Source organism: Oncorhynchus keta, unplaced genomic scaffold (assembly GCF_023373465.1).
Source record: "Oncorhynchus keta strain PuntledgeMale-10-30-2019 unplaced genomic scaffold, Oket_V2 Un_scaffold_14044_pilon_pilon, whole genome shotgun sequence".
Classification (NCBI taxonomy): domain Eukaryota; kingdom Metazoa; phylum Chordata; class Actinopteri; order Salmoniformes; family Salmonidae; genus Oncorhynchus; species Oncorhynchus keta.
Window position 1 is genome coordinate 42754 of NW_026290781.1, and position 13121 is coordinate 55874.

A 13121-nucleotide genomic window follows, 5' to 3' on the forward strand; every position below is an offset into this window, starting at 1 on the left:
ACCTATATCCATCCTGCCCTTCTAAGGTCTTTGAAAGCCAAGTTAATAAACAGATCACTGACCATTTAGAATCCCACCGTACCTTCTCCGCTATGCAATCTGGTTTCAGAGCTGGTCACGGGTGCACCTCAGCCACGCTCAAGGTCCTAAACGACATCATAACCGCCATCGATAAAAGACAATACTGTGCAGCTGTATTCATCGACCTGGCCAAGGCTTTCGACTCAATCACGCATGTCAATCACGCATTCATATTGGCAGACTCAAATGCCTTGGTTTCTCAAATGACTGCCTCGCCTGGTTCACCAACTACTTCTCAGACAGATTTCAGTGTGTCAAATCGGAGGGCCTGTTGTCCGGACCTCTGGCAGTCTCTATGGGGGTGCCACAGGGTTCAATTCTCAGGCCGACTCTTTTCTCTGTATATATCAACGATGTCGCTCTTGCTGCTGGTGAGTCTCTGATCCACCTCCACGCAGACGACACCATTCTGTATACTTCTGGCCCTTCTTTGGACACTGTGCTATCTAACCTCCAAACGAGTTTCAATGCCATACAACTCTCCTTCCGTGGCCTCCAACTGCTTTTAAATGCTAGTAAAACTAAGTGCATGCTCTTCAACCGATTGCTGCCCGCACCTGCCGGCCCAACTAGCATCACTACTCTGGACGGTTCTGACCTAGAATATGTGGACAACTACAAATACCTAGGTGTCTGGTTAGACTGTAAACTCTCCTTCCAGACTCACATTAAGCATCTCCCATCCAAAATTAAATCTAGAATCGGCTTCCTATTTCGCAAGAAAGCCCCCTCCACTCATGCTGCCAAATTGACTATCCTACCGATCCTTGACTTCGGCGATGTCATTTACACAATAGCCTTCAACACAGCAAATTGGATGCAGTCTATCACAGTGCCATCCATTTTGTCACCAAAGCCCCATACACTACCCACCACTGGGACCTCTATGCTCTCGTTGACTGGCCCTCGCTTCATATTCGTCACCAAACCCACTAGCTCCAGGTCATCTATAAGTCTTTGCTAGGTGAAGCCCCACCTTATCTCAGCTCACTGGTCACCATAGAAACTCCCACCCGTAGCACACGCTCCAGCAGGTATATTTCACTGGTCATCCCCAAAGCCAATTCCAACTTTGGCTACCTTCCTTCCAGTTCTCTGCTGCCAACGAATTGGAACAAATTGCAAAAATCACTGAAGCTGGAGACTCATATCTCCCTCACTAAGTTTAAGCATCAGCTGTCAGAGCAGCTTACAGATCATTGCACCTATACATAGCCTGTCTGTAAATAGCCCACCCAACTACCTCATCCCCATAGTTTTCTTTCTTCTCCTTTGCACCCCAGTATCTCTACTTGCACATTCATCTTCTGCTCATCTATCACTCCAGTGTTTAATTGCTAAATTGTAATTACTTCTCCACCACGGCCTATTTATTGCCTTACCCCCCTAATCCTACCTCACTTGCGCACACTGTATATAGACTTTTCTATTGTTTTATTGACTGTACGTTTGTTTATTCCACGTGTAACTCTGTGTTGTTGTTTGTGTCGCACTGCTTTGCTTCATCTTGGCCAGGTCGCAGTTGTAAATGAAAACTTGTTCTCAACTAGCCTACCTGGTTAAATAAAGGTTAAATAAAAAATAAAAATAAAATTCTTCACCTGCGGGATCGTCTGAGACCAGACAGCTGATGAAACTGAGGTGTATTTCTGTCTGTAATAAAGCCCCTTTTTGTGGTGAAAACTCATTCTGATTGGCTGGGCCTGGCTCCCTGTGGCTGGGCCTGGCTCCCTGTGTGTGGGCCTGGCTCCCTGTGGGTGGGCCTGGCTCCCTGTGGGTGGGCCTGGCTCCCTGTGGCTGGGCCTGGCTCCCTGTGGGTGGGCCTGGCTCCCTGTGGGTGGGCCTGGCTCCCTGTGGCTGGGCCTGGCTCCCTGTGGGTGGGCCTGGCTCCCTGTGGGTGGGCCTGGCTCCCTGTGGGTGGTGCCTGGCTCCCTGTGGGTGGTGCCTGGCTCCCTGTGGGTGGTGCCTGGCTCCCTGTGGCTGGTGCCTGGCTCCCTGTGGGTGGGCCTGGCTCCCTGTGGGTGGGCCTGGCTCCCTGTGGCTGGGCCTGGCTCCCTGTGGGTGGGCCTGGCTCCCTGTGGGTGGGCCTGGCTCCCTGTGGGTGGGCCTGGCTCCCTGTGGGTGGGCCCATGCCCACCCATGCCCACCTTGCTGAACCCCCAGTCATGTGAAATTCCATACATTAGGGCCTAATGAATTGACTGATTTCCTCATAGAAACTGTAACTCAGTAAAATCGTTGAAATGATTGCGTTTATATTTTTGTTAGGTAGAGGTGCAATTTAAAACTAGCCCAAAAACCCTAAACCTGCTACCATTACATCTTCACCCCCGACATCGTCTTTTAAGTCATCCAGGAAAATCGCCAACATGGCAACCCGGCGTACGGGTCTATGTGGATACCAAAGATACGGAAGAAATAGTCGAGTTGGAGCACTTGTACGCAAGTAGCGCATCTCCTCACGTAGCCTGACAAAAACAACGCAGTTTATGGAGTGCCTTTCTGAAATTATCGAACAAATTCTATCTTGGTGTGTAAAATAGTAGCACAAAACAGACATACTATTCTATTCTTATAGTATTTTGCTCTCCTTCCAATCATTAATTTCATTCCCGGAACGAACGAGTTTTGGCAGACTTTTTATCGTCAGGCAGTAGAAGAGGCGTCTCTTTTGGGGTGTTTTTCTGTAAGAAACAGGAAGAGAAAGGTGAACAGTTTTTGATTCTCGACTAATTGTCTTTATTAATAGTTATTTGTTAGTTATTTTCGAAGTTAGAGAATGCTAGTAAACGTCACAGATTGCGCAGTGTAACTAGATATCTTGAATGTTTAGCTACCTAGCCAACGTTAGCTCAATAGCAACATCACACACACTCGTTTATATTGTAGTTAGTTGCAAGGCGAATATTTAGTAAGGGAGAGTCCAAAAATAATGACAAAGATTGAAGTAGTAATTCCTCGCTCTGTCTTGCACTTCATAATAGGGGTAGTTTCATGGTTCGCCATCACATGACTAAAAAGACAATATAAAGGATTCACAATGTCTCCAGTCGTGGTCGAAGTGAACCCTGACCTTTAACCTCTGACCCCTGTATAGATGACGGTTCATAACCTGTACATCTTTGATCGTAACGGAAGCTGTTTGCACTATGGGGAGTGGAACCGCAAGAAACAGGCCGGTATCTCCAAGGAAGAGGTGAGACAGGCTTCATAACGCTTCATAGTTTTTCATACCACCCACCCACCCATACATACCACCCATCTTCATAACCATCCATACAGGCTTCATTCATGCTTCATAGTTTTTCATACCACCCACCCACCCATACATACCACCCATCTTCAGAACCATCCATACAGGCTTCATTCATGCTTCATAGTTTTTCATACCACCCATACATACCACCCATCTTCATAACCATCCATACAGGCTTCATAGTGTTTCGTATAGACTACATAGTGTTTCATACCACCCATACATACCACCCATCTTCAGAACCATCCATACAGGCTTCATAGTGTTTCGTATAGACTACATAGTGTTTCATACCACCCATACATACCACCCATCTTCAGAACCATCCATACAGGCTTCATAGTGTTTCGTATAGACTACATAGTGTTTCATACCACCCATACATACCACCCATCTTCAGAACCATCCATACAGGCTTCATAGTGTTTCGTATAGACTACATAGTGTTTACCACCCATACATACCACCCATCTTCATAACCATCCATACAGGCTTTAGTGTTTCGTATAGACTACATAGTGTTTCTTATTACATACCACCCATCTTCAGAACCATCCATACAGGCTTCATAGTGTTTTGTATAGACTACATAGTGTTTCATACTACCCATACATACCACCCATCTTCAGAACCATCCATACAGGCTTCATAGTGTTTCGTATAGACTACATAGTGTTTCATACCACCCATACAAGTTTGTTTCATATAGACCTTATTATAACATAAGTGATACAATTGTCTAGACTGGTTTCTCTCTCCCTCATGTCTCTCTCTCTCTTCCAGGAGTTTAAGCTGATGTATGGGATGCTGTTCTCCATTAGATCCTTCTGCAGCAAGATGTCTCCCCTGGATATGTATCCTTCAGAGTGGATGGGTGGTATGTATGGGTGGTGTGGGTGGATGGTATGGATGGATGGTATGGATGGATGGTATGTATGGGTGGTGTGGGTGGATTGCATGGATGGGTGGGTGGTATGGATGGATGGGTGGTATGGATGGGTGGTATGTATGTGTAGGTGGTATGGGTGGGTGGGTAGTATGGATGGGTGGTATGGATGGGTGGGTGTTATGGATGGATGGGTGGTATGGGTGGGTGGTATGGATGGGTGGGTGGGTGGGTGGTATGGATGAGTGGGTGGTATGGATGGGTGGGTGTTATGGATGGATGGTATGAATGGGTGGGTGGTATGAATGGGTGGGTGGGTGGTATGAATGGGTGGGTGGTATGAATGGGTGGGTGGTATGGATGGGTGGTATGAATGGGTGGGTGGTATGAATGGGTGGTATCAATGGGTGGGTGGTATGGATGGGTGGGTGGGATGGATGGGTGGGTGGGTGGGATGGATGGGTGGGTGGGTGGTATGGATGGGTGGGTGGTATGGATGGGTGGGTGGTATCAATGGGTGGGTGGTATGGATGGGTGGGTGGGATGGATGGGCGGTAAGGATGGATGGGTGAGTGGTATGGATGGGTGGGTGGGATGGATGGGCGGTAAGGATGGATGGGTGAGTGGTATGGGTGGGTGGTATAGATGGGTGAGTGGGTGGATGGGTGGTATGTGTGGGTGGTATGGGTGGGTGGTATGTATGGGTGGGTGGGTGGTATGTATGGATGGGTGGGTGGTATGGATGGGTGGTATGGATGGATGGGTGGGTGGTATGGATGGGTGGTATGGATGAATGGGTGGGTGGTATGGATGGATGGGTGGGTGGGTGGTATGTATGGGTGGGTGGTATGGATGGGTGGGTGGTATGGGTGGGTGGTATGGATGGGTGGGTGGTATGGATGGATGGGTGGTATGGGTGGGTGGTATGGATGGAAGGGTGGGTGGTATGGGTATGGTATGGATGGATGGATGGGTGGTATGGATGGATGGATGGGTGGTATGGATGGATGGGTGGTATGAGTATGCTATATGGGGTTACTGCAGGATAATGCCTTCAAATACCTGCTATATGGGGTTACTGCATGATAATGCCTTAAACTACCTGCTTTATGGGGTTATTGCAGGAAAATGCCTTCAACTGCTTGCTATATGGGGTTACTGCATGATAAAGCATTCAACTGCCTGCTATATGGGGTTACTGCAGGATAATGCCTTCAACTACCTGCTATATGGGGTTACTGCATGATAATGCCTTCAACTACCTGCTATATGGGGTTACTGCATGATAATGCCTTCAACTACCTGCTATATGGGGTTACTGCATGATAATGCCTTCAAATACCTGCTATATGGGGTTACTGCATGATAATGCCTTCAACTACCTGCTATATGGGGTTACTGCAGGATAATGCCTTCAACTACCTGCTATATGGGGTTACTGCATGATAATGCCTTCAAATACCTGCTATATGGGGATACTGCATGATAATGCCTTCAACTACCTGCTATATGGGGTTACTGCATGATAATGCCTTCAACTACCTGCTATATGGGGTTACTGCATGATAATGCCTTCAACTACCTGCTATATGGGGTTACTGCATGATAATGCCTTCAAATACCTGCTATATGGGGTTACTGCATGATAATGCCTTCAACTACCTGCTATATGGGGTTACTGCATGATAATGCCTTCAAATACCTGCTATATGGGGTTACTGCATGATAATGCCTTCAACTGCTTGCTAGGATAGAACAGCGGCGTCTGTCATAACAGCGGCGTCTGTCATAAGGTGAATGCACCAATTTGTAAGTCGCTCTGGATAAGAGCGTCTGCTAAATGACTTAAATGTAATGTAAATGTATGGATGGATGGGTGGTATGGATGGATGGGTATGGATGGGTGGGATGGGTGGGTGGGTATGGTATGTGTTAACATCAGTCTTGCGTGGTCATCCTCCTGAATCTTATATTCAACGATTGGAAGTCTTCAGATTTGCTCTGAGTAGTCGTTTGAAGGTTTAGTAGCCTATGCAGCTTCTGTTGTTTACCCTTAACCCCTCCACAGGAAGGATGGTTTCTTGACCTTTCAGACCAGCAAGTATAAACTGCACTACTATGAGACAGCTACTGGCATCAAGATCATCATGAACACAGACCTGGGAGTTCCCAACGCTAAAGATATACTGCACCAGATATACAGCACGGTAAGCATGGGGGGGCGTAAGTAACCCAGTATCCCTCTCTTCTCTCCCTCCCCCTCTCTTTTCTCTCTCCCCGTCTCTTTTCTCTCTCCCCCTCTCTTTTCTCTCTCTCCCTCTTCTCTCCCTCTCTCCCCCTCTCTCCCCCTCTCTCCCCTCTCTTCTCTCTATTCCAGCTTCTCTCCCCTCTTCTCTCCCTCTCCCTGTCTCTCTCTCCCCTATTCTCTCCCTCTTTTCTTCTCCCCCTCTTCTCTCTCTCTCTCTCTTCCCTGTATGTAGTATTATAACCTCTGTCTGTCTCTCTATTCCAGCTGTATGTAGTATTATAACCTCTGTCTCTATTCCAGCTGTAAGTATTATAACCTCTGTCTCTATTCCAGTGTTATAACTGTCTGTCTCTATTCCAGCTGTATTCCAGCTGTTATAACCTCTGTCTGTCTCTCTATTCCAGCTGTATGTAGTATTATAACCTCTGTCTGTCTCTCTATTCCAGCTGTATGTAGTATTATAACCTCTGTCTGTCTCTCTATTCCAGCTGTATGTAGTATTATAACCTCTGTCTGTCTCTCTATTCCAGCTGTATGTAGTATTATAATCTCTGTCTCTCTATTCCAGCTGTATGTAGTATTATAACCTCTGTCTCTCTATTCCAGCTGTATGTAGTATTATAACCTCTGTCTGTCTCTCTATTCCAGCTGTATGTAGTATTATAATCTCTGTCTCTATTCCAGCTGTATGTAGTATTATAATCTCTGTCTCTATTCCAGCTGTATGTAGTATTATAACCTCTGTCTGTCTCTCTATTCCAGCTGTATGTAGTATTATAATCTCTGTCTGTCTCTCTATTCCAGCTGTATGTAGTATTATAACCTCTGTCTGTCTCTATTCCAGCTGTATGTAGTATTATAACCTCTGTCTGTCTCTCTATTCCAGCTGTATGTAGTATTATAATCTCTGTCTGTCTCTCTATTCCATCTGTATGTAGTATTATAACCTCTGTCTGTCTCTATTCCAGCTGTATGTAGTATTATAATCTCTGTCTCTGTTCCAGCTGTATGTAGTATTATAACCTCTGTCTCTGTTCCAGCTGTATGTAGAGTACATAGTGAAGAATCCTTTGTGTGTTCTGGGGGAGCAGCTGTCCTCTGACCTCTTCTCTACTAGACTGGACCTCTACATCCGAGCCCTGCCCTTCTTCAGCCCCCGCGCTGCATAACACACACACACACACACACACACACACACACACACACACACACACACACACACACACACACACACACACACACACACACACACACACACACACAGAGGAGACAAACATGCACGCATCGCACGCAAACCAAACACTTACACATTTGGGGTTGTCTGGGGTTGTGAGGGGTGTAATAATTTGGGGGTGGGGTTGTCTGGGGTTGTGAGGGGTGTAATAATTTGGGGGTGGGGTTGTCTGGGGTTGTGAGGGGTGTAATAATTTGGGGGTGGGGTTGTGAGGGGTGTAATCATGTATTTATTTGTTAGTAACAGAATGGTTGTTGTTGTATTAAACAGAAACCATCTCAGTAAACCTGAACAACGTGATGACATGTTTCTGTTCTGAGAGGAGCACTTTCATCCTCCGCTACGATGGACACACACACACACACTAAACACACACACACACACTAAACACACACACACTAAACACACACACACACACACTAAACACACACTAAACACACACACACAAAACACACACACACACACACACACACTAAACACACACTAAACACACACACACACACACACACTAAACACACACTAAACACACACACACTAAACACACACACACACACACACACACACACACTAAACACACACACTAAACACACACACTAAACACACACACTAAACACACACACTAAACACACACACTAAACACACACACACACACTAAACACACACACACACACACACTAAACACACACACTAAACACACCCACACACACTAAACACTGTAAACTTTGTATTAGTTACAACCTTTTGATTACTCGGGTCAAAATCAGGTCATTGATTGGCTGATTAAGGGTGATAACACCGTCACTGTTGACCTCTGACCTTGGGGGTTCTGGGTAACAGGACGTGTTACCGTGGTGATCAGGGGGTGTATAATGGGAATATATCTGTGACGGTAGGTGCCGTTTATGACGAGGGAGGACGATTTATTTATTCATAAGCATGGCCTTATTTACAACATATTTATTTATTTACAACAACGCAGGACAAGATAAATATTTGAGGTGACAGTGACCCATTCAAAACCTCCTTTCACACTCTTGCCTGCATCTAGTTGATCTAGGGTGTTAATCATTAGTCCAACAGTTGCAAACGAGAGTTTCTATTGGACAAATTCAGGCAAGTTTATCCCCGTTTTGTTTCCGTTTTGTTCCCGTTTAAGAAACGTAACAGAATCGTCTAAATGAATACACCCCTGATCACGTGTGAAACAGTTCACTTTCATAGCAGCCACGTTGTATTGCTTCTCGCATCTATACGCCTCTCACCTTTTCCCTTCTCTTGTGGACTTCAATGCACAACACATCAGCCGTATGTGGCCAGGAGAAAAAATCTTTCCATGCCAAACCATGTCATAATTGCTACACACAGCCTATATAGTTGTCAAGTCAAATCAAATCAAATTTTATTTGTCACATACACATGGTTAGCAGATGTTAATGCGAGTGTAGCAAAACGCTTCGCGTTCCTAGGAAACTATGCAGTTTTGTTTCTTTACGTGTTATGTCGTCTAGTTGTCACCTTATTAGCTAAAGTAACGGCATAGTCCAAATAGCTAATAGAACTAACGCGTTAGTAAACATTTACATTACATTACATTTAAGTCATTTAGCAGACGCTCTTATCCAGAGCGACTTACAAATTGGTGCATTCACCTTATGACATCCAGTAGAACAGTCACTTTACAATAGTGCATCTAAATCTTAAAGGGGGGTGAGAAGGATTACTTATCCTATCCTAGGTATTCCTTAAAGAGGTGGAGTTTCAGGTGTCTCCGGAAGGTGGTGATTGACTCCGCTGTCCTGGCGTCGTGAGGGAGTTTGTTCCACCATTGGGGGCCAGAGCAGCGAACAGTTTTGACTGGGCTGAGCGGGAACTGTACTTCCTCAGTGGTAGGGAGGCGAGCAGGCCAGAGGTGGATGAACGCAGTGCCCTTGTTTGGGTGTAGGGCCTGATCAGAGCCTGGAGGTACTGAGGTGCCGTTCCCCTCACAGCTCCATAGGCAAGCACCATGGTCTTGTAGCGGATGCGAGCTTCAACTGGAAGCCAGTGGAGAGAGCGGAGGAGCGGGGTGACGTGAGAGAACTTGGGAAGGTTGAACACCAGACGGGCTGCGGCGTTCTGGATGAGTTGTAGGGGTTTAATGGCACAGGCAGGGAGCCCAGCCAACAGCGAGTTGCAGTAATCCAGACGGGAGATGACAAGTGCCTGGATTAGGACCTGCGCCGCTTCCTGTGTGAGGCAGGGTGGAACTCTGCGGATGTTGTAGAGCATGAACCTACAGGAACGGGCCACCGCCTTGATGTTAGTTGAGAACGACAGGGTGTTGTCCAGGATCACGCCAAGGTTCTTAGCGCTCTGGGAGGAGGACACAATGGAGTTGTCAACCGTGATGGCGAGATCATGGAACGGGCAGTCCTTCCCCGGGAGGAAGAGCAGCTCCGTCTTGCCGAGGTTCAGCTTGAGGTGGTGATCCGTCATCCACACTGATATGTCTGCCAGACATGCAGAGATGCGATTCGCCACCTGGTCATCAGAAGGGGGAAAGGAGAAGATTAATTGTGTGTCGTCTGCATAGCAATGATAGGAGAGACCATGTGAGGTTATGACCCGCTGGCAATAAATTAATAAAACCAAAAGCTTACCTTGACTTGGAAGGGTTCCAGTGTTGTGTTGGATAGCCAGCTAGCTAACATAGCATCCCTCTGTTATAGCCAGCTAGCTAACATAGCATCCCTCTGAGTAGGCTAAGCTAGCTATCATAGCATCCCTCTGTTATAGCCATCTAGCTAACATAGCATCCCTCTGTTATAGCCAGCTAGCTAACATAGCATCCCTCTGTCATAGCCAGCTAGCTAACATAGCATCCCTCTGTTATAGCCAGCTAGCTAACATAACATCTTTCTGAGTAGGCGAAGCTAGCTAACATAGCATCCCTCTGTGATAGCCAGCTAGCTAACATAGCATCCCTCTCAGTAGGCTAAGCTAGCTAACATAGCATCCCTCTGTCATAGCCAGCTAGCTAACATAGCATCCCTCTGTTATAGCCAACTAGCTAACATAGCATCCCTCTGTTATAGCCAGCTAGCTATCATAGCATCCCTCTGTTATAGCCAGCTAGCTAAGATAGCATCCCTCTGTCATAGCCAGCTAGCTATCATAGCATCCCTCTGTTATAGCCAGCTAGCTAACATAGCATCCCTCTCAGTAGGCTAAGCTAGCTAACATAGCATCCCTCTGTCATAGCCAGCTAGATAACATAGCATCCCTCTGTTATAGCCAACTAGCTATCATAGCATCCATCTGTTATAGCCAGCTAGCTATCATAGCATCCCTCTGTTATAGCCAGCTAGCTAACATAGCATCCCTCTGTTATAGCCAGCTAGCTAACATAGCATCCCTCTGTTATAGCCAACTAGCTATCATAGCATCCCTCTGTTATAGCCAGCTAGCTAACATAGCATCCCTCTGTTATAGCCAGCTAGCTATCATAGCATCCCTTTGTTATAGCCAACTAGCTAACATAGCATCCCTCTGTTATAGCCAGCTAGCTAACATAGCATCCCTCTGTTATAGCCAACTAGCTAACATAGCATCCCTCTGTTATAGCCAGCTAGCTAACATAGCATCCCTCTGTTATAGCCAGCTAGCTAACATAGCATCCCTCTGTTATAGCCAGCTAGCTATCATAGCATCCCTCTGTTATAGCCAGCTAGCTAACATAGCATCCCTCTGAGTAGGCTAAGCTAGCTAGCTGCATGTGCTAGCTAAGTTAATGAAACTGAAAGTGGAAAAAAAATGACTTGCTAATCTTTTTATTTTATTATTTTGTTCAAAACTGTTCAACTATTGTCTTTCTCTGAGTCAACTTTTCACCACATGTTTATGAAATTCACTGAGGATGGTCCTCCCCTTCCTCCTCTTATTCCACATTTTGTTACGTTACAGACTTATTATAAAATTGATTAAATTACAAGTTTTCATAATCAATCTACACACAATGACAAAGCAAAAAGAGGTTTTCAGATTAATTTACATAAATATTCAGACTCTTTGATATGAGACTCAAAATTGAGCTCAGGTGCATCCTGTTTCCATTGATCATCCTTGTGATGTTTCTACAACATGGAGTCCACCTGTGGTAAATTCAATTGATTGGATATGATTTGGAAATGCAAACACCTGTCTATATAAGGTCCCACAGTTGACAGTGCATTTCAGAACAAAAACCAAGCCATGAGGTTGAAGAAATTGTCCGTAGAGGTCCGAGACAGGATTGTGTTGAGGCACAGATCTGGAGACGGGTACCAAACAATGTCTGCAGCATTGAAAGAACAGTGGCCTCAATCATTCTTAAATGGATTAAGTTTGGAAACACCAAGACTCTTCCTAGAGCTGGCTGCCCGGCCAAACTGAGCAATCGGGGGAGAAGGGCCTTGGTCAGGGAGGTGACCAGGAACCCGATGGTCACTCTGACAGAGCTCCAGAGTTCATCTGGAGATGGGAGAACCTTCCAGAAGGACAACCATCTCTGCATCCACCAATCAGGTCTGTATAGTAGAGTGGTCAGACAGAAGCCACTCCTCAGTAAAAGGCACATGACAGCCCGCTTAGAGTTTGCCAAAAGGCACCTAAAGACTCTCAGACCATGAGAAACAAGATTCTCTGGTCTGATGAAACCAGGATTGAACTCTTTGGCCTGAATGCCAAGCATCACGTCTGGAGGAAACCTGGCACCATCCCTACTGTGAAGCATGGTGGTGGCAGCATCATGCTGTGGGGATGTCTTTCAGCGGTAGGGACTGGGAGACTAGTCAGGATCGAGGGAAAGATGAACGGAGAAAAGTACAGAGAGATCCTTGATGAAAACCTGGCCCAGAGCGCTCAGGACTTCAGACTGGGGCGAAGGTTCACCTTCCAACAGGACAACGACCCTAAGCACACAGACAAGACAACGTAATATACTTGTGTATGTGTCCATGCGGATGATAGTATTACGTACTGTCATGGAAATTCAGTACCGAGAGAGACTTGGTCATTTCTTCAAAGAATCATCTTTATTTAATATCAATTCATTATTGAAAATAATCAAATCGTCAACCCAACAGTTTTGACTGTTGGGCTGAGAACAAACATGTTATATAGGCCCTAAAGTCTTAGTCAGTCATTTCTAACCTTCCCATAAGCCACCTTGGTTATCTACACCCGGCTCAGTTTCCCAGATGCCAGGAAGTTGAAACAACAAGGCATTGTTCTAAACCAGGCTCTCTCTATCTGGGTCACACCACATCTTGTCTATGGAATGCCAGCTGTAGGTAATTATCACCAAGTCATTGTCAGCTCAAACTAATCTCTAGCAAAACCCATTTTTCCCTGACCTTACGCCCAGACTAACTGCAGGAAGCTAGAGTGGAAACCTTGT

General features: G+C 45.9%; 1 protein-coding gene and 1 long non-coding RNA gene across 4 annotated transcripts; one reads left to right on the plus strand and one right to left on the minus strand.

Annotated features, from left to right (window-relative positions):
* Positions 1–2531: 2531 nt before the first annotated feature.
* Positions 2532–7714, plus strand: trappc1 (trafficking protein particle complex subunit 1). Its single transcript, XM_052513763.1, has 5 exons — positions 2532–2788; positions 3179–3277; positions 4121–4191; positions 6292–6430; positions 7512–7714. Exons 2-5 carry the CDS (start codon positions 3179–3181, stop codon positions 7638–7640), a joined length of 438 nt encoding a protein of 145 aa, XP_052369723.1. The 5' UTR covers positions 2532–2788; the 3' UTR covers positions 7641–7714.
* LOC127927416 (uncharacterized) lies at positions 6698–7593 on the minus strand. 3 transcript variants are annotated; one of them, XR_008127320.1, is made up of 5 exons: positions 7495–7593; positions 7211–7294; positions 7059–7174; positions 6853–7020; positions 6698–6754 (listed from the first exon to the last, which is right to left on the minus strand). It is a non-coding gene; the product is annotated as an uncharacterized LOC127927416 (long non-coding RNA). The 3 variants fall into 3 exon arrangements; XR_008127322.1 differs by lacking the exons at positions 7211–7294; positions 7495–7593 and adding an exon at positions 7335–7475 and having other exon boundaries at positions 7059–7210; XR_008127321.1 differs by lacking the exons at positions 7211–7294; positions 7495–7593 and adding an exon at positions 7335–7469.
* Positions 7715–13121: the final 5407 nt, after the last annotated feature.

Coding starts and splice junctions, on each gene's coding strand:
- trappc1 (XM_052513763.1), top strand. CDS start 3,179: ATGACGGTTCATAACCTGTACATCTTTGATCGTAACGGAAGCTGTTTG. Junction 3,278..4,120: donor CCGGTATCTCCAAGGAAGAG/GTGAGACAGGCT, acceptor TCTCTCTTCCAG/GAGTTTAAGCTGATGTATGG. Junction 4,192..6,291: donor AAGATGTCTCCCCTGGATAT/GTATCCTTCAGA, acceptor ACCCCTCCACAG/GAAGGATGGTTTCTTGACCT.